Below are 21,199 nucleotides of genomic sequence, written 5' to 3'. Positions count from 1 at the left end.
AAAATAGTTTATACTGTAAATATTACTTTTGCCCAACCAGTAAACAAAATAATTATCTTTCAAAATAAGAGTTTAGTGTCATAATACTGGATATTTCAGTGTGCAATGAGGGCATTTATTTAGGTATTTGAAACAGCAGAACCAGCATATGTTTATATAGTACTACATATTTTCAAATGCATAAAGTTACTTAACTGTAACCATAAACCTGGCAATAATGTCTTTCCTGCCTACCTCACTTATATATTAGCAAACTCAGGGAAGTAAAGTGACTTGATCAAGGTTCCATGGTAGGTGGAGAAGGTGGAACTAAAGCCTAGGGCCTGATTCCCTCCCAGGGAAACACCTACATAAAAAAATTTCTTTTCATCTCCTTCTCCTTTCTCCTTTCTTTTTCTTTTTAAAATGGTTCTTATCTGTTTAAAGGTTTAAAATGTGACTGGAAGTTGTCATCTGTTATTTCAGACTATTATCTATGTCATGTTAGGTACTGGTCTAACAATACCCTCCAAGAAAACTGCAACAATCTACATTAAGGACTACAGTAAATTGCAAAGGGGGAAGGAGAGGAAAAAAATAAAACTAAAGCCATATAGGTACTCGCTCATAACAATATCTATTTTTAGAAAAAGCTCAAACTATAAAACGTAAGCAATAAAAATGATTTTACATTGGGGCTTAAAATGTATATAAAATGCACTCATACATTATTGGTAGGGGTATGAGTTGGTTTAATTGTTCTGGAGATGATTTTGCCAACATGAAATTACCCTACTGATATGCCTAAAAAAGAACACCAAGATATATGTATAATGCTCATTATCACAAAGTTGTTCATAGCAAGAAGTTGGGGGAAAAAATTCAAAGCTCATCATTGAACTAGTTAGAAATGAGACATGGTTCTTCCAAACAATTGAACACCACTAATCCATTAAAAAGAATGAGACAGATCTGTTTGTATTGATTGAGAAAAGTGTGTGTGTGTGTGTGTGTGTGTGTGTGTGTGTGTGTGTGTAAAAAGAAATGTGAAGCGGAAGGAGGAAATTGGGCTGAAATATACATAAATGTTTTCCCCAAAAGATACACACAAGAATCTGTTAACAATCATTGCCACTAGGGAACGGGTTGGGCAGAAAGCTTTTTTTCATTTTATACCTTTTTGTACTGCTGGAATTTCTAACTATTTGCAAGTATTACTCCATGATTTTTAAAAATGTAAGTCAGTAGAGATCATCTTGTGGAATTATGAGACATTTTCATTTACTTCCTTTACTTTCAGATTTTTAAGAAAACCTCATACTACCCACTATTTTTCCTTAACAAGTCTGTAATTTTGCAAAATAACCTAGTTTTCTTTTAGGTCATACTCAATTGTTTTATCTGAGATGGAAAACATAACACTAGACAGACACATACAGAGTATGAGTAGGCTAAATCAAATTTTAAAAAATGAACTCTCTTAACTTTTAGAGCAATGTTCATACCTTGACCCATATAGTATGATTTAATTGATCAAGTTGCTAATAGTTGTACAAATACTCACTGCCTCAGATTTGTTCAAATGTTTCTTTTGTATTTTTCTAGAACATGGTGAGAAATATCCCATATACCAGAAAACTATTAAATTGAGAGTAAAAGATCAATTAACTAGATTATTACCATTAAAAAAATAAATAAACAAGGCAGTCAAGACACAAAGTAATCATCAGACTGTTTAATTCTAGGCAATCAAAAGCCCATTTTCAGTGAATATAACTAATGGTCTTAACTAATTTTTCCCCTCAAACCAATTCTATCAATGATGATAGCATTTCTTTAAGTGCTATCATCACCTACTTTGTAAAGTAAACACTAAATTGGAGATTCTCACAGTGATGGGCATGAAGATAGAAGCCAGGAAGGAGTTCAGGGCCCCATTTCCAGCACAGGGAAGGCAGGCGTACTATGCCAAGGGCTCTCTTCCTCCATACCAAACTAAATCACTTAACTTTGCTGGTATCCTGAGGAAACTGAGGGCATAATAAAGGTTAAGTGTTACAGTAAAAACTAGCAAATTTACTACAGTAGTAATAACTTAGAGGATGAATTGCTATTATTATGCATTAGGAATTCTGAAGCCTTGGTTCTAGTGTTAATTGTGCCACAGACTAACTGCACGACCTAGGACAAATGACATAAATTCTGCTCAGTTTCATTTTCTCTAAGATAAGATTTAGACTTCTTCAAGTTTAGTTCAAATTCCTTTGAGATATAAGTTCTTTACTTTTATTATGAATTGCTCAAAAGACAACACTACTAAGAAGTACTTAGCTAAATGGATGGGCTATTTAACAAACTTCTAATTTTTTTTTTTTTTAATCTAGGACTATTGGGAAAAGAGGATCTCAATTTGCAAAAAGCTTTCTGGGGGGTACTACTTTATGAATTCCATATCTACATAGCATAATTATAATGTCATTCTTCATTAAATGGAATAAGTCAAACAGAATGGGTCCCAAGCAACGACTGTACTTGAACAGTTTAATCACTGCAATAAATTTTGAAACCATTTGCAAATCTTTTGAAATATACAGGGACTAGAGCTGAACTTCAAGCAAGAAATTTCTATATAACTAATGACTTTTCATAAAGACATGCTGAAGTTTCAGTGGCAGTGTTTTATTTCTGAATCATTTGGGAAACTGATTAGTCTCACAAGAATTCTCTGAAAGTAATTTACTTCTATATATCCCCCACCAACCTTTCCTACCTTATCAAGCACTTTGACTATTACTTCTCCTGAATTAAGCTTTTGGGGAATCTCATGCATTGGTGTTCTTGATTACTTTGGATAAATCCTTAATAGCTGATGTATAAATATTTTTTAAAAAAATTTCATTATCAGTATAGAGAATTATTTAAGGTCTAAAGTCATTATAGTGAAACAAATTTTGTTTAGAGTAGAAATTAACACTATCAAGAAGAGCAGTCAAGAATGATCCTATTTCCCTAAAAAACAAAATCTAAATATACTCCAAAAAATGCTAAGTAACAAGTCTGTTTTTAAGAGAAACGAATAGATGTGACAGTGAATAAACTGATTATGTATCAATTCTAGAAATATTAAAATACTTTAACACAGAAAGGCAGGTCCATTAAATTTTCTTCTCTTTATATGACAGCAATATGGCCGAGGTGAAAAGACAGGTCTTGCACTATGCTGTGGCTTCTTATTCCCTTGAGAAGAAAGTCCCTTATGTGTTTACAAACTCTGAAATAAAAGACAAATTGTTCCTCCCCAAAGGTCCCTACACCACATTCCTTATAAAACCCAAAGGATCAACTATTTCTTCCTCTTAATTCTTTTTTTCTCGTTGCTTTGTAAAGCTGTGACTACCCTGGAATTTCCTTCAAGTTTGGCCTCCTTTTAGAAGATGGATAAATAATTTTGAGATAATTAGCAATGAGAAATATTATCAAAAAACATTAAGAAAGGGAGCATATGCCAATTCTTCTAAGCATATAAAATATGTTTTTAATATCACAATTTGAAAAACGATTACATACTTCCTATTATGGACTGAGATGATCAGACTAGGTATAAAAATTAAGTATATTCACATCTAAAGTAATTTGTATTCAAGAATTAAATATGTTTTCTGAAAAAACAAGGTCAGGGTTATTCTTCTATATAGGAGACAACAACAAAAAAACCCAGAAGCATAATACCTACATTTTTCTCTGGAGACATGCTTCTTCAATAATCTGTTTTCCCCTCAGATTTATCAAATAAAAATATATTGTTGCTTTGCACTGTTATTTCACCAGTTAGCTTCAATCCTCATGTCTACTTAACCAAAGCACAGCATCTGAATTATTTTACCACATGGTTTATATTGGCATCATAAAGAATCAATCTCCTGAAAGCTGACACAAAACCAAGTAAAAGCATTTTATAAACCAAGCATTTCTCCATCTATTTTTTTAAAATGACTACTTTCTAAAATCATCCCAATTAAAATGTTGAAATAAAAAATTTTTAATTTTACTTTTCATCTCTTCATCTGTTTCGATTTTTTTTACAAGACACAGATGAAGATTACTCCAGTCTTCTTCCAAATTCATTATAAAGGAAACCAACTACAAATAATTGAAGAATATAAAGGATACATTTTTTTTAAAGATACCAGGTCACTAAATAAATGCACTGAAATCAAAACTCAGGGTTTTTCTTCTTGAAATTGAACCATCCATGTGTTCCTACAGAAAGAGTTTCATTCTCCAACTTATGTAATTTTTAAGAAAACTAAATTATACACTTGAAAATTTTAGGGAATTATTAGTGAATAAAAACACTGCTTTCCCTCTTCCATTAATGCACCCATCTTTAATTTCCAAAACCAGAAATCAAATGTTAATAAACTTCTATTTACCTATTAAGTTTTCAGTGTGCTAGGCAGTTCAAATTTCTGGGTGAGATTTTTTAAACTTAAATTTCACCGTATTTTCATATACTAAATAATATTCCTTCAATAATATCTTGCTTTAAAATATGACTACATAACTTAAAGCTCAAACTATTGTGAGCAGCTCTACTAGGGAAGAAACCACATCACCCATTGGGCATTCACTGAAAGGATGATCCACTCAAGGCTATTTGATAAAATATATGTAAATCCAGCTACATACAATCCCTCCCTCATTTTACATATGAAGGGAAAAAAAAGCCTCACTAGGGCTAAAATTCTTTCAGCTGAATAGAATAAATCAGTCATATTTAAGTAAAATACAAAGTATTATGTTTTATCTAATTCATGTGCCTTGAACAATTCTTGAACCACAAAGAGCAAAGAAATACAACTAATCTAAGATCTTAATTTAGCTTTACATCAGAACTATTAAATGTTTTTAAAAGAATATTGGTAGCAGAGTCCTGCTACAGTAAACTCTTGTCCTCCTTTAATAGCAAATACTCCAGGATGTAAATAAAAAGCCAGTTTCCATAAAGCAAGAAGGAACCACCTAAGTGCCACACCAGTAAACAGTTAACCTTAGGTCCCTTCACTCAACAGGTATATACAAAGGCCTCCGAATTAATATTTTTCCATAATCTAATCATGTTTCTGTACTCCAAGGTTCACAAAGGTGATATGGTATAAATGAAAGTACTCACCACTGATTTCACCTAGCAAATAAAAAAGACAAAAATTGAGGACTGATGGTAAAAACAATTACCTACTTCCTGAATCTGTTTTTGGGTGCCTGACAGCATGAAAATGGTAGCTGACACAAGAGAAATGGCCTTATCAATCATTCAATCATTAAGAGGGGCTCTACTCAAAGAAGACATAAAAATCTAAATATATCACCTCTTGAAGAAGTCCGGAAGGTAAAGAATAACAAAATTCTTCCGAGGGTATGCAAAAAGTGTTTTTAAAAAAAGTCAAATATTTCTGGTTTAAATCAGAGGCAAAAAACTTAAATCTCTAGTAGTATTTAGTAAGTTCGAATTAACCAAAACAATGGTTGTTTGCCCACCGATCCGAGGCCCAAACATGTAAAACTACCACCGAAGAAAGGGGACTTTGGGAACTTGTTTTTAAAAAGGGTAAAAAAAAATTTTTTTTTCCTAAGGGGATAAAAATTTATAAGATCGGCTATATTTGGAATGGGGGGGATGCCGGTAAAGTGAAGGAAGGGAAGGTAGAAAACAACTCTTCTAAAACGTAGAGAGAGAAAGAGTCTACTTTGGGGGCGGGGGGTTGGGTAGAACTGTTTGGCGAAATGGGGAGACTCCCCCAACCTGGAGGGCTGGATTACGAAAGGCCAGGTTCATTTTTCTACGCTTATTTTATCACCATAAGAAAAATTAGTTAATCAAAGGCCGTTCTGCCTTACGTTTTCCCCACCAGCAGACTGATGTCAGTAGCAAACGGGTGGGGGTGACGCGGAAGGGCGCAACAGCATCTCGGTTAGGGAGGGAAGAAACTTCGCAAGAAGAGGAAGCAGCAGCTCCTCTCTTGGCCCCTAACACCGGCCGGCGAAGTTGCGCCACAGGCGCCCCTGCCCGGCGGGCGCCACCTCCCCTGGCCCCTCTCCGCACGCAGTACTACGCAGCACTAGACCCTTCAAACTGTCCCCGAAGTCCAGCTACGCTTCGGCTCCCTCCTACCCCCGGACCCATCCCAACTAAGTTCCAGGGAAAGCTCCCGCCCAGAGCGCGGCCTGTTCCGGACAACAGGTGGGCAGTGGCGCCAGCAGGGCTGGGCCTCTCCTAGCCAGGCCCACTCCACTCCTCCCCGGCCAGGGCCCGGGGGCGCCCGGCTCCGGGACGGGGAGGGGGAGCGAGCTCCCTTACCTCCGCCATATTTGCCGTACTGACGGGTCACATCTCCGCGGCGGCCGCAGCTGGGTCACGGCCAGAACCCGGATGTGAGACTCGGCAACGGGACTCTAATCGCCGGGGCCGCCGTCTCTGCCGCTCCCGCCGCCGCTGTCTCGGCGGGAACGCGCAGGAGCCGCCCGAGCGCGCCCACCACACCCCACTCCGCCCCCTCGCGGCGACCCGGCTGAGCCGGACTGGAGGGAAAAGGCCGGCGCGCGCGCGGGAACAGGGACGCGCGCGCGGCCCCGCGGTAGCCCTCCCCCGGAGCAGCGCGGAGGGGGCGGAGTCAAGGTGGGTATCGGGGGGAGGTGGGTATCTCAGCGAGGGGCGCCTCCCTTGCCCTAGCGGATCCGCGATTCCAGCTGGGGGAAGAGGGCTCTAGGGACTAGAGAAGTCAAGGAAAGGTGCCAAAGGAACCGCGTCGAGCATTCACATCGCAGGGAAAAAGATATGTTATAGTATTTTACATGTAGGCCTTATTTTGAAGTGCATTTGCTGGAAAACGGCTGTTGCTGTGATGCAACAACCGCAAGTAGTGCGCTTTGAAAGCGGTTATCCCTTGACAAATATTCCTCTCGGTTGATTCCCGACGGGAAATGTGAAATTCCATGTCCCCAAATTTTAGCAGTCACAGCAGAGATTAAGGGATTGTGTTAGGTAGTCTGCTATTCTCATATTTCATTTGCTTTTCCTCACACCCCTTCTGAGATGCCCGTAGCAACGTAACTGTACACTGGTTGAATTTTGCACTAGAGAAAATTTTAAAATGTGAAATACTGAAAAGCTGCTCTTTGATGGACCTAACTAATCTCCGACTTGACTGTATGGAGGGAGAACGTGCTTATTTGCAATACCTTTTCAAAATGCTTGCAATTTTAAAGTTTATTGTAATTTATTGGCCTAGAACTGCCAATTGGCTTTCATGCCAATTCTGATGATTGCCAGAGCCAATAATTGCAAAATAACAAACATGTTTCACTTCCATTACTAAGGCAGATACTGGCTACTACACAGGTAGTATTAAAATGTGTATTAACATTTCACTAAACTAGGAGTTTAAAAGTCTTATTTTAAAAAGACTCTTTTTTCCCAAATATTCAGGAGTTCCTCTTAATGCAGTTTTAAAAATGACTACCAGAATCAACCAGTTAAATATTAAAATTATTCATTCCCTCCAAATAATGTGATGCCAGTGCTAAAATATATTGCATAAATGTGCACGTACACAATTTTTCTTTCATACTTAACTTGCAATGCAATATGGGGGAGGCTGTTTTCTTAAAGTATTTGTATTTCCTTAAAATCTAGATTCTATTAAACAGTTTCCTATTTCCAAAGATTCAACATTAACTTGAAATTCTTATGTCCAATAATAATTTGTGCATTTATAGGTATATGAAGTAGCTGCTAAGTGAAAGGACATTACCTGGTAATTTGACAGGAAAAGAGTCCACAGACAGTCTGTAAACCAATTAAACATAAACATCTGATGCACATTTTCTACTGAAAGAAAAGCAAGGGAAAGAAGAGAAAGGAAAACTTTAAGGTTCCCAAATCTACAAACAATTTTTACCATTAACTGTACTGTACAGTATTTTCATTTTATTTTTTAGAATACTTATATAAAAGTGTTTTTCAGGATTCCTTGGGGGAACAAATATTTTAGCATAGGTATAGTTTCTAAGAGTTACCCTGTTGAATTACCTTAGCTCTTAGGACTCCAATAAAAATGACTTTTTAAAAAGTCAGTTCATTTCCACATAGTTTTCACTTTGAGATGCTTGATGGAAATAGCTAAAAGCAAAAAACAATGGATGTACATAGACATGAGGTAGGTAAAGATAAAAAGAATAAGGGGTTTAGAGGTAGAAACTCAGGCTTTATGATTCCCTAGAAATAAAGGAGGATTTTCCATTTAAATACAAAAGCTAATATGTGAAATTTATTTAGATGGTTACCAAAAGGAAAATTAAAAAGTGTCAAAAATTCAAGATACAGGAATAACTTACTTGCTAAAGCCCATTTAATCTTTGATTCTTCAGTAAAACAATCAACAAAAATCCCAAGTATGATAAAAAGCTGGGAATCATGATCTTTAAGGTAATGAATTCTGAAATTGTCAGGAAAATCGAGTTCTAAGAAATCTATGAATGGGTATCCATCTTACTGATAAATGGCCTTTAAGTTTATTAATACTGTCTACAATTTTACTAATTTTAAGTGGCACTGTATAGAGGAAAAATATCCCCTCTACATTTTTCTCCTTCCCTTTTAATAAACATGGATTGTGATTTTTTTTAGGTTCAGAGAGTCTAAAACTATAAACAGCTCCAATATTGTAAGTTATCAGTAACACATTACTACTGAACTCAGTACAGTTCTACTCTCATTTTATTCTAATGATATACTTATCTTAACAAATTTTAGGAGTCACCTTAAGGAAACCAAAGTCTTTCTCCAAACTCTTGCTGACCTCTTCAGTATCAAATATGTAAAAATTAACTATTCGTTAGCCATAGAGTGTTAGTGTTATATAGGACCTTAGAGGTCTTTAGTCAATTTCTACCCTACCTAGGTAGGAATCCCTTACTAGGTTTCCCCACTCACATCCAGGCTTTTCTGCCTATGCTTAAACATCTCCAATGGCTCACTGTGTCACGAAGAGGCTGCTCTTTTCAAAAATAGCTCTGTCTGCAACATTCATTTTATTAAACCAGAAGCCACTTCCTTGTTATTTCCATCCACTGCCCTCAGTTCTTCAGCGCTTTGGATTAACACAATAGATATTTTCTTTGTATTCAAATGCAGTCAATATTGATATTTGGGTTAACAAAAAATAAATGTTTAAAGCCTATTGATACTAGAAGAGCTGAAAACAAGGACATGACAGAGTTGAAGGCATGAGAAAATTCACCATTACCTATGAGCTGTTTAAAATTATTAGTTTATAGTATTTATTAATGTGACATCCAAAATGGTGGTTCTGTTAATTGTAGTAACATTTTAAAGTTAAACTAAAAAGTGTGGTTAATTCCAATTTTATGTGAGGTTTATGGCTAATGTCCCAAAACAACAACAAAAAAAACACTAGACTAAGCCTGAATAAATGCCTATTTAGCTCTCATTTTCCACCTGAAGAATTCCTTCTTTACAGGAAAACTGACGTAACTTTTACCACATGAAGCTACTCAAAACTGCTATTATATTGGGAAATTATTTTTAAGCAATTTACTGGATACTCCATTAAAAAGTTATTAAACAATTTTATAAAGGCTGTAATACACACAGACACACACACAAGAACCCCTCAGAGTTACTATTTTGCTGTTAACAAGCATTTTAGGGTTACAATTTTACTTCAACCAGTACTTTAACCAATAGACGAACTTCTTTGGCAATTTACATATCCTAAGAAATATAACCTTTTATTCAGTACCAACACCTGATTCAAATATAAGTAATATATACCCATATTATACAAACATATCTGTTATGTGACTCAAAAAGGTACCTCTCAAAATGCACCAAGAAAATACTTGTAACAATTTAGACTCTGGGGCCGTTTGAATGAAATAGATTAATACAGCACATTCAAAACCCTAAAAACAAATTCTATAACAATTTTCAGAGTCCATGAGTTCCTTTTGAGATTTTGTAAACTATTTCTTAAAATTTTTGCTTAAAAGTGACAGTCTACGCATGATGTGCAAGTAAAAATTTGTGGATAACTACTAATCTGGTTGAAAATTCCTAAATACCAAGAAGGATCACCAATTTTTTTTTAATGACATTTTAGATAAAATTGAGTTTACCTTTAGTAGGCAGGATGCAGGTTACAAAGCAGTAGTAATGCATTACATTTGGAAGCCCCTCATCTATGCGACAATCAACATCTTTTTGTTAGTTTGATTTTTATTAACACCAGTTGAAAACACTTATATAGCCTTTCAGTTCTTCAAAGAACAGTTTAGGTTTTTCTTTTTACAATTTTCACATAGAGTTTTATCCAGTGGCCCTATTTTATCAGATTATCACAAACTGACATTTTTATAGTTTATATATTGTTGACATGTTATTTTTATCTCACCCATTCTCTGCAAATTATTGGCCCACCAGTTCTCAAACACTGGAACATATAAAAATAGTAATATAATATTTATATTACTTGAGGGAGTTTGGGTTTTCCCTCCCTTAATCTCCAAGTGTGCCCCTGCCTACCAGCATCACATCCGTCTTGTCTGCATTGAACCTCAACCAGTTGGTTCTTAACCACGTCCGAAACTCAGCCAGGCACTGGGAGAATCGAGCCACCACACCATCTGGATCAAAGGAAAGAAAGCCTCAGTAGTAACTAGACCAGAGACGGTGATACCGCAAACTCACCATTCACCCTCATAATTTTTAAAAAGATGGCCACGAATTAGGACAAGGATCCCATGACAATTTCAGAAAAACATTAATGAACCTTGAGTCGTGCAACTTATAACCACTAATAAAGAAATAAAAGAGACCCAATAAATAGGTCATCTCATTCCACCCATGAAGAAGGTTGTCAACTCCAGGTTATCTCGGCTAGGCGGCCTCAGGAGACCTGCCAGTCTTGTAACTGCATAAGCTTTTCTGCAAAATTAAAGAGTTTTAGCGTTGGAGGAAGCTTTAGGGATAACTGGGGCCCAGAGAAGAGACAGGGGTAGTGACTCGCTCAAGGTCACACAGCAAGGGAGGACCAGAGATGGGTTCCAGGCCAGAGATCTTCCCACTAAAAGCTGGAAGAACAAGCCCATTCAAAGGCGGGGGAGGCGTCGGTCCCCAGGGATCCTCCCACCGGTTGGGAGGACTTCGTTCCCTCCCAATGATGCCCTCTTCAAGTCTTTCCTTCCCTCCCTCAACTCCCTCTGAAAAGGGCCGGTTTGCCCAGCACCCTGCTCACCACAGGACTGCAATGCGAGCAGGAGCCTCCCTCCGGGCTGGCACCAGAACCCAGAGATAACAGGAGAAAAGAGGCGGAGCCACAGGGGGGAGGTCAGCTTGGCCCCACCCCGACCACGATTAGGGGCCGACAGGAGAAAGGGGCGGGGGCGAACTGGGCTAGGCGAACTCACTCCGCTGCGGATTCCCAGCGCGCTGCAGACGCCGGGGAAGATGGGCTCCGCAGCCACCGCCAAAGCAAAAAAAAAAACCGGGATCGGGGCGGGGGGCAGCTATAGGGAACTGCGCATGCGCCTTGGGTGGCCAGCGCCACTCCCGGAGGGGAATCGAGACGGGCGCGTTCTCTCGCAGCCCCTCCCCGGAAGTTAGGAGTCTTCCGGGCGGTACTCTGCGGTGGGGGAGGGGAAGGAGAGAAAGGGTACCGGGGACACCTCAGGAATCTTTCATCCCAGAAAGGATTAGGGGAGGAGAGATGATTTATGGAGGCTGCACTTACAGCCGCTGCCGCTGCTGCCGCCGCCACCTTCTCTGCTGCCGCCACCGCCTGAAGAAGCCCCATCCATCCGCCTGCACCCGGGGAGACTCAGAGCCTGGGAGGGGCCTGGGGCCGGGGCCGCCCGCCTCCTTCTTCTAGTCGTCGTCCCGAGCTTCCTCTTGCTCCACCAACCCTCTGCCCTCCCCTCCGCCTCCGCCCTCCTCCTTGGCCTCCAGCCGCCAGCCAACCGCGCGGCCGCTTGTTAAGCCTGGGCTCCACTGTCTCCATGACGCCCGGCAAACATTCCGGTGCTTCAGCCGGAGCCGCTAACTTCGGGGGTTGGGGGTACAGGGACTGCAGAAGCAGGCAGGGAAGGGGTGGTCGACCACTCCCCAGCCAGTCGCCACCATGCCCACGTCTCCGGTAAACATCCGCAAGCAGACGACCGTCGGATTGTAAGTTCCGGCGCTAAAACCTAACTCCATCCCCCTGGGTCGCGGAGGGAGCTCTTTTAGATCCTATTTCTTGCTGCATCTGGGTTCAATCAGCAACCCTCGCAGCTTTCAGGCGGCTATGTCTCCTTCCTTGGCCTAATACAACCTTGTTCAAACCCCCTACTGTGCTTGTATGAGAAGACCTAGTTTGTTTAAAACCACCTTTCCTCATTGCACTCGGCTTTATTCGGTCTGCAGTCTCAAACTAGTTGCCTCCTTGCTATGCCTAGATGGTCAATTCTTTCACCTTCATGAGAGGTGATCTTCAAACTGAAGATTACTATGTTCTGTAGTAGAGGTTTTTTCTGCCGCCTCTGTCTTAAAACCCATTCCTGCAACAGTTGAACGGGAGGCTGGAGAAAAGCACATAGCTCTACGGGCTTGTCTCACAACTTCAACGGCCCCTTAGTACTGCCTAGCAATGCCGCTACATTTCCCGAATTTATTCACTCTCCCACACTTACAGACTCCTTTTGTTGTCTCTTCTCACACTTTGAACATCTCTCTAATCTCCCGCTCCGCTAATTTTCCTGCAGCAAAACTTGCTCAAAGTTCTCGGGAGAGAACTTTCCGTTCTCTCTTGAATATGATACTCGGGTTTTTGCCCCGCCTACCACTCCAGCAAAATAGCTCTCGTAAAGGTCACCAATAACCATCCAGCCAAATGCAATAGCCATATTCCCAGTTTTGTTCTTAACTCGCCCATCAGCAGGTTTGATCTAGATGATCACTTCTTTGGTTTTGAGTTACTTCATTTGGTTTCTGGGATACCACCCTTCCCTAGTTCCCACCTTTCTTTATAGCTAGTTTTCAAAACGTTGCTGGTACCTCTTCATCTCTCCCCTATGCAAATATTGGAGTGTTGCTGGGGTCAGTCTTTAAAGCTCTTCACTATTATTCCTTTAAAAATCACCTACGTACTGATGATTCACAAGTTTATACCTAGCCAACACCTCTCCCAAGAAAACAGACTTAAAAAAAAATCAAACATCTGCACTTAGAAGTTAATAAACATCTCAAAATTCATATCCAGAACTGAACTTATTTTTCTAACCTACTCTGCAATAAAATGGCAATTTCCATTCATCCAGTTAATCAGTAAAAACCTTGGCATTACCCTTGACTTCTCTAATATCCCACTCCATCAGCAGATTCTACCATTACTACCTGCAAAATAAATAGTCTACCACAACGAAGTAAGCCACTGTAACGCAGTAACCACCTAAGTGATCTTTCCAACACCCTCAATATAGTAATCACAGTGGCTCTTCTCAAAACCCTCTAATTTTTCTCATTTCACTCAGTAAAAGCTCACATACTTACATGACCATACAGTATCGTACCTTGAACTCTTCCCGTTGACTAATGACACTCCGTATTGTTCCACAACAGTATCAGGCACACATTATTCCCCCACTTCAAGGTGTGTACAATTGCTTTCTTTTGTAATACTGTACCCCCAGATAATCTCATAACTCACTAATTTCCTTTAGATGTCATCAGAGAACCCTTCTCTAACCACTCTACATAAAATAATACTTCTTCCTCCTAGCACTTCCAATTTCTCCACATTGCTTTATTTTTACCCATAAAACGTATCCCTACTTGGTTTATTATATACTTGTTTGTCCGTAAGGGCAGAGATTTTTGTCTTGTTCACTGCTATTGCCTAGAATGACGAAGGCGCTCAATAAATATTTGTTGACTGAACGATGAATGAAGGAGTTTGGCACTTAAGTGACTGGTTACTCTCATCTTGTCTGGTGTTTGTTTTTACATGTAGGTATGGAAGTTTCAAGGTAAAAAGTTGAATTCATGTACATTTTTAAAAAAGTTATACAACTCAGTAGCTAAGAGAGAGTTAGAAAAATTCCTTTGGGGATTTCTTTTTTTTTCCCCCCCTAAGATTTTATAGGGGAATTGGGGGAGGGGAACAGTGTTGGGGAATGAGGGAAAGGGACCAGCCAACTTGTTGTTTTCAGTCTTCATTGTGGAGGGCGCCAGTCGCCACCTGGCTTCCGGTTGGCAGCTTGTGGCCTCTAAGCTCAAGGTGCTGTGTTCACTCTTACTTGCATGTGGGCGTACCCACCATCCCATGCAGGAGTCCAGCCAGCAGCCTTGTTAAGAGCTCTCTATCCACTGAGCCATCCAGGCAGCAGATCAGCTCAGAGTGCTGAGTTCAGTCTTAGTCATGGGTGGGCGTAGTCCACCATCGAACAGGCAGTCTTGTTGTTACACCAGCTGAGCCATCCTGCCACCTGTTGACAGCTCAGCTCAGGTCCAGCATCACTGGCCCATGTGGGAATCGAACTGGCAGCCCCGTTGCTCAGAGCCTGCGCTCTTAAGCCAACTAGTAACCAATTGAGCCATTCGGCTGGCCTGGTAATTTCTTAAATAATGGCATATTTATAGGTTATCTATTAAGGAAAGAATGGAGTGGGAGATAGGAGCTAGCATAACCTTAGGTTCTTGAGTTAGCCATATTATCTGATTTCACAAACACTAAAATTTACAGCCATTGGTTTGACCTAATGTTATTTCTCATCGTCCTCATTTTAGGACTTAATCCTAATCTTGGAAAGGATCTCATGAAACATGAATTTATCAATTTTCCACTTTCTCCAATTTTTCTTCTTTTGGGTCTTTCCCATTGGCTTAACAATATTGGACAATCTCCCATTATAGTAAAAACTACCACTAACTCTTCAATGATTTATCCCATTTCTCTGCTCAGTTTCTCTATTCTACTTCCTTATGTGTTCATTTCCTTTTGATTCTTTCTTAGAATTTTCATCTTTTCTTGCACGTTATCCACGTTTTCCATTAGAGTCCTTAGCATATTAATCATAATTGTTTTATTTTTTTATTTTTTGAATGCTTATAAGAGTTTATTTGAGCCAATCATCATAATTGTTTTAAATTTCCAGTCTTACAATTCCAAAATCTCTGCCACATCTGGCTCTACTGCTTTCTCTGTTTCTTCACATTGGTTTTTGCCCTTTGGTATGCCTTGTAATTTATTGTTGAAGGCTAAACATGTTGTAACAGGTAATATGAACTGAAGAAAGTAAGCCTTTAGTGTGGGGCTTTATGTTTATCTGGCTAGGGATTATGCTGTGTTTACTGTTTGCTGTAGCTGTAGGTTTCTGAGGCTTCGGTTTCCTCTAGTGTCCTTGTTTTTGTCTCCTCTGTATTTTAGATTTTCCTAGAGACTGCTTTTTAAATAGAGTCTGAGCGTTGCAGTTCTTCCCATTGCAACCCCTTCTTATTATACAGGAGCCCTGTTGATGTGGTGGTAAGATGTGTGGGGAGAGAAAGTATTCCATAATCTTATGATTAGATCTTAGCCTTTTAGTGGGCCTTTGTCCCTAGGCTGTGACCTTTATAAGTGATTTTCAGATTTTTTTTTTTCTTAGATGGAACAAGAAGGCTACAGGGACTTGGAGTTGGGTATTTCCCTCCTCCCACATTGGTTAGGCTCTGATAAACTACTTTTCCTTGAAGGTAGGCCTTTGTTAAGTAGAACCAAACATTCTGGGTATGTTTCAAAATGGTTACTTCCTGTCCTGGAACTATCAGGGAATTTCTCTTGGATCTTCATCCTGAGGTCCTGGAGGGGCTCATGGAGGTAAAACTCAAAAGTATGGAGGCTTCTCTAAGGCTGGGCCCCCAGGAGTTTTCATCTTTCAAATTAGTCTACACTCAGTCTCCAGCAAGTAGTCAATCACCCTTTAAGTTTTGCTCCCATTTGCTGGCACCAGTGGCGGTTTCTGCTCCCAGTAAGTTGTGATTCTGTTTCCTCCTGCCTCCCCAACTTTTTGGGCAGTGGATTGCCTGCTACCTCAGTTCTCTGATGGATCAAAGAAGACCTGTTGATTTTCAGTGTGCTCAGCTTTTTTCTTGTTGGGAGGATAGAACTGATGACTTTCGTGGTCTTTACATGTTGGATCACATACCAGAAGAGTCTGTGTTCACTTTTTAACTCTTGCGATCTGTTGTCTCCATTGCTGTACAGAAACTACTCAAAGGTCAATAATAAGTAACACAAAGGTTTCAAAAGCCACCAAATCAATGGGCTGTCTTTTCTACCTCTCTGCAGCTTTTGACAATATTGATCTTCCCCTCTTTAACCCTTACTTTACTGGTTTAATTATTACTGGCCTAAATGCCTCTTTCTTCTACATCCATTTTCTCTCTTTGGCCCTATTACCTTCACTTTGTATCTTTAGGTTTTTATTTTGGGACTCAGTTCATTTATTATCTCAGTGCAAAGATTTTCAAATTGGAATCTCCAGCTTTCTTTTGTTCCCTGAAATTCACTTCACTTTTGTTGGGCATTTTCAACTGCTACCAGACAGCTTCTCCAGGATGTCACTCTGATATCTAAAATTGAGCATGTCTACAATTTAACTCATTGTGCTTTCGAAGTACAGGCTAATTCATTCATCACCCTAACTTGGAGATAGATCCTGTTATTAACCTTAATTTACATACTTGTGTAAGGAAAGGAACAGATTAAGAAACTTGCTCAAGCACACATAGCCTATGAGTTATTAGAGAATTTGGACATTTCAGTGAACCTTTTTGAGTTTATAAGTTGTCTCACTTATAAAACATGGCTGTTGAGTGTCTCATAAGTTATTATAAGAATTGAATTAGAAAATATAGGTGGAAGTTACTTGAAATTTCAATTTTAAGTGGTATTGTTGTTATCAATTACCAAGTCCTGTCAGTTCTATCTCTGCTATGTTGTAAAGGTTCCCGGGATATGTTTTAATCAGGCGTGACAAGACACAGACAAGGAAATGATTATCATAAAGGAAGAATTTTTCATACTCATGGGTTTCCAGAAATAGGAGGCATGGCATGCCATGCCACACTGGAGAACACATGGTGAAGCACCAGGGCCAGTCAGGAGGTAGAACAAACAAGCCAAAAACATGGGCAAGAACCTTTATTATGGTTTCCATGGGGGGGAACAGGCAAAGCAGAATAAGCAGGTTTAGGATTAGCTTGTTTGAATAATTGTAAAACGCTCTGGACATAAGGACTATCCTCGTCTGGTTCCTGTCCCTGGGGTGATTAGGCCAGGTGGGCAGTGGTACAAAGAGAGATCTCTGTGAGAGCCTGATAAAGGATGTGGTTGAGGGTATGGTCTCTGGATGTTTGTTTGGTTTGTGTACGAAAAGTGTGCTGTGGGTGAGTCCCTTACTACATACAGGAATTGATTTGGGAGGGGCAGTCCTTCCAGGATCAGGCAGTCACTAGATGTCAAAATAAAATGAAGAAAATAAAAGGACATGCTTACTATATGCTATATCTTGCATTTGTTTTAATTTCTACATTTGCCACCCCAGGTTAAGCCTTGATTATTTCTTTCCTAGATATTCCCGTAGTCTAGACCAGGGGTCGGCACACTGTGGCTCGCGAGCCACATGCGGCTCTTTGGGTACGTTCCGTCTCAAAAGTTTGCCAACCCCTGGAAGAGCCAATCCTGTCCCTCACAACAGTTTAAAAATTATTCGAGAGCCATAAATATATTTTTACATAATCACCGTTATGTGAATAATGTCCTCTAAACATTTTATAAATGAAACTATGATAGTTTTATTTTCATTTTCAGTTTTACTTCAGAGCCTGCAGCTCACGAGTCGCAGTTTGCTGAATCCTGACTGCTCTTCTGTCTCAAAAGTCTGCCGACCCCTGATCTAGACCATTAACTAATGGTTTTCTTGCTTCTAGTGTGTCCTATGTACAGCTAAAGTTTTCTGAAGCATAATTTTGATCACTTTACTCTTCTGCTAAAAAACCTTCAAAAAGGCACTCTCTTGCTTGTGTAACAGACTTAACCTGGCTATTTCATTTTTCTCAAGCTTAATTTTATTTTCCTTCATGTATCTAATTAAATCATTTAGGATTCCATATATAGATATCTATATCTATATATATAGATATATCTATATATCTATATATATATCACATTATTTTCTACCTTTATTTTCATAATGATCTTTGCTCAGGGTGCATTTCCTGTCCTGCTCCAATACCCATCCTCCCTTACCTCCACCTGCGCCAAACACAAAGACACATACACACCCCATACACTTTTGAATTCGACCTACATTCAAAGCCTGACTCAGATGTCACTTGCATGATTTCTCTGTTCATTCCTCTCACCAAAAGTCATCTTTATCACAACTCTCATTTCATCTTCTGTGTATCTCTTTTGAGGCAGATATGATTTTTGTACTTGCATTATAATCATATATATGTTTTATCATTTTTATTATGTTGTAAACTTCTTAGGGCCCATATCTTATTCGTGCTTTATCCATGTCAGCATGTAGCACAGAGCCTATATACAGTACGGGTTTTATAAATAACTGTTGAAGAAAATGATTTGGTTTAGATTGGAATTACCTTTATCCCATTAAAATAAGGGGCAAATACAGAATTTTTTCTTAAGTCACTCCTACTTTTTCTCGTTATTTATTTCATAGTGAGATTTATGTATGTATAGTGTGCTTTTAATATCATTTACCTCTTTCTATAGAAGTGATCATCAGGGATTCATTGTACAGATACCAATTGAATCTTTTATATTTTCCAGTTACTACCCTTGATACTGAAGACATAAGAGCAAACAAAGCAAATTAGGTCCCTGCTTTATGAAAGTCCAGAATGTACAGCTACATGACTTCTTGTATCATGACTCTGTTCTTTAGGCAAAGTCGTTTCTAAAGTGGTTAACGCCTCATGAAATCATCTTTTTATTGCCCACTAATTTGCTTCTATTGAAAACATAGCTAGATATTTACCATAAATTTCTAATGTAATTGGCTAAAGGTACTTCTTTCAACTTTTTTCAAAAAGTAGTCTGTGCTTTTTTGTCTCTTAATTTCTCAATGTATCAGGCAGAGTGCTAATTGTTGGGGCTATAATGGTGGACATGATAAACATTATTCCTTCCCATGACATTTATAAATGTCATGTATAAAGTCTGAAGATTTTGGGGAGTTCACTGATAATGCTCTTTCATAAGATCCTAGTAACTACCTAACTGATGAATGTAACATCATTCACTAATTCATTTCTGTTTGGGTTCCTATAGGAAATAAAAGAGGAAGAACTTGTTTATGAATAAATGTGGAATGATGTCATTATGCATCTATTCAGTTTGAGATGCCTGGTAGACAGTTAGCTGGATCTACCCAGTGGGCTGGAAAACATTTGAACATGAAAACAGAGAATATTTTGAGTTGGATGTAATAATTTGGAGATCATTCATTCAACAAATATTTATTAAGCAGCTACCATGTGTTGGATACTGTTGTAAGCATTGGAGATACAGCAAGGAAAAAAATAGCCCCAAATCCCTACCCTCATGGAACTTGGAGTCTAAGGGTGGGGGGAGGGGAGAGGGAGAAGGACAGCTAATTCTTACGATTAAGTAAAGGTACATTAGTAAGAAGTATTAAGATACTATTAGTGTATTAGAGATGCTATTAGTCGGAAGTACAAAGGTAGAAGAATAAAGCATGGGGATGTGAAGGATTTGAGAGGGGTATTTGATATTTTAGGTAGGGGAGCCAGAGAAGGCTACACTAAGAAGATAAAAGGCCACACTAAGAAGACAGTTGTAAGTAAAGACCTGAAGAAAGTGAGGATGATAAGTATGTACACGAACGGGGGAGAGCATTTCAGGCAAAGGCAACAGTAAATGCAAAGCCTCTGATACGGAAATCTCATGGATATCAGTGTGACCAGAGCAGAGTAAACAAGAGTATCGAACATGAAGTCAGAGAGCTAACTGGATGCATGTAGGACTTTTTTAGGTCAGAGTAAGAACTTAGGCTTTTACTCTGAATGTGATGGGAAATTAATAGAGGGTTTCAAACAGAGCAGTGATGTATTCTATCTTGTGTTTTAAAGGATCACTCTGGTTGACATGTGGAGAACAGACTTCAGGGGATTGAGGTTAAGCAAGAAGATGAGTTAGAAGGCTACTGTAATAATCCAAAAAAGATAGAATAGTGTTTGGACCAAGATGGTGTCAAAAAAAGGATGGTGACAAATAGTTGGATTCTGGATCTATTTTGAAGTTTTTTCACCAGAGCAATTGAAAGAATAGCATTACCTTTAACAAAACTGGGGAAGCCTGCAAGAGGAGTACGTTTGCTGGACGAGGTGAGGGCAATATTGTCAAGAGCTCAAAGATCTGCTCATATTTAGCTGGAGATGTCAAGTAGGCAAATGGATGTATGGGTCTAGGGCTCAGAAAAGTGGTCCAATTAGAAAGATATTTGGGAGTCATTATCATATACATGACATTTAAATCATGGTGTTGGATGAGTTCACTTAGGCAATGAACGTAGATAAAAATGAGAGGAAATCCAGGGGTGAAAAAAGTGTAAGGAAAACGAGATAAGGTTTAATTTGCAGTCCAAATTAAAAAAAAAGTCAAAGAAAAAAGAATGAACAGATGGGTAAATTCTGCTGGTAAGCAAGATAAGAACATTGAAATGACCATTGGAAGTAATATTGTGAAGGTGCCTGGGACCTTGGTAAGAACCCTTTCGGTGGAATGATAAGGGCAAAAACTTGATCAGATCAGGTTCAAGAGAGTATATATATAGAGAGAGAGATTGCAAACAAAAAGTATAGACAATTTTTCCCTCAAGCAGCTGCTATAGTTAAAGGAAAGATGAATGGATGGTAGCTGGTGAGGTAAATAGAATCAAGAGAAGTTTTTTGTTTGTTTAAGGTAGAAGAAATAACAGCATGTTTGCATGCTGAAAGGGATAGTCTGATAGAAAAAAGCTTCTGATAGTTTTTGAGAGAGAATTGTTAGAGCAATGTACTTGTATAGGTAAAAAAGAATTGAATGTAGTGCACATGTAGAAGAAATGACCTAAGCAAGATTCAGAGATAATTTTT

General features: G+C 38.9%; 2 protein-coding genes across 12 annotated transcripts in view; one reads left to right on the top strand and one right to left on the bottom strand.

Annotated features, from left to right (window-relative positions):
- MIER1 (MIER1 transcriptional regulator) overlaps positions 1-11,991 on the bottom strand; it is a 57,310-nt gene extending 45,319 nt beyond the window's left edge. Inside the window, exons 1-3 of one of the 11 annotated variants that reach the window (XM_019646712.1) lie at positions 11,790-11,991; positions 10,583-10,683; positions 7,791-7,864 (exon numbers count right to left, since the gene is read on the bottom strand). In XM_019646712.1, coding sequence (XP_019502257.1) covers positions 7,791-7,850 — 60 coding nt within the window. In that variant the 5' untranslated portion in view covers positions 7,851-7,864; positions 10,583-10,683; positions 11,790-11,991. Of the gene's footprint in view, positions 1-6,337; positions 6,565-7,790; positions 7,868-10,582; positions 10,684-11,294; positions 11,445-11,466; positions 11,555-11,789 lie in introns of those variants that run through there. The other 10 variants (XM_019646711.1, XM_019646709.1, XM_019646707.1 and 7 more) reach the window with 10 other exon arrangements.
- Positions 11,975-21,199, top strand: part of DNAI4 (dynein axonemal intermediate chain 4) — a 65,706-nt gene continuing 56,481 nt past the window's right edge. Inside the window, 2 exon segments of the mRNA XM_019646704.1 lie at positions 11,975-12,136; positions 12,139-12,223. Coding sequence (XP_019502249.1) covers positions 12,055-12,136; positions 12,139-12,223 — 167 coding nt within the window. The 5' untranslated portion in view covers positions 11,975-12,054.

The sequence above is a fragment of the Hipposideros armiger genome, unplaced genomic scaffold (assembly GCF_001890085.2).
Source record: "Hipposideros armiger isolate ML-2016 unplaced genomic scaffold, ASM189008v1 scaffold_106, whole genome shotgun sequence".
Taxonomy (NCBI): Eukaryota; Metazoa; Chordata; class Mammalia; order Chiroptera; family Hipposideridae; genus Hipposideros; species Hipposideros armiger.
This window is presented reverse-complemented; position numbering and strand designations above follow the sequence as displayed.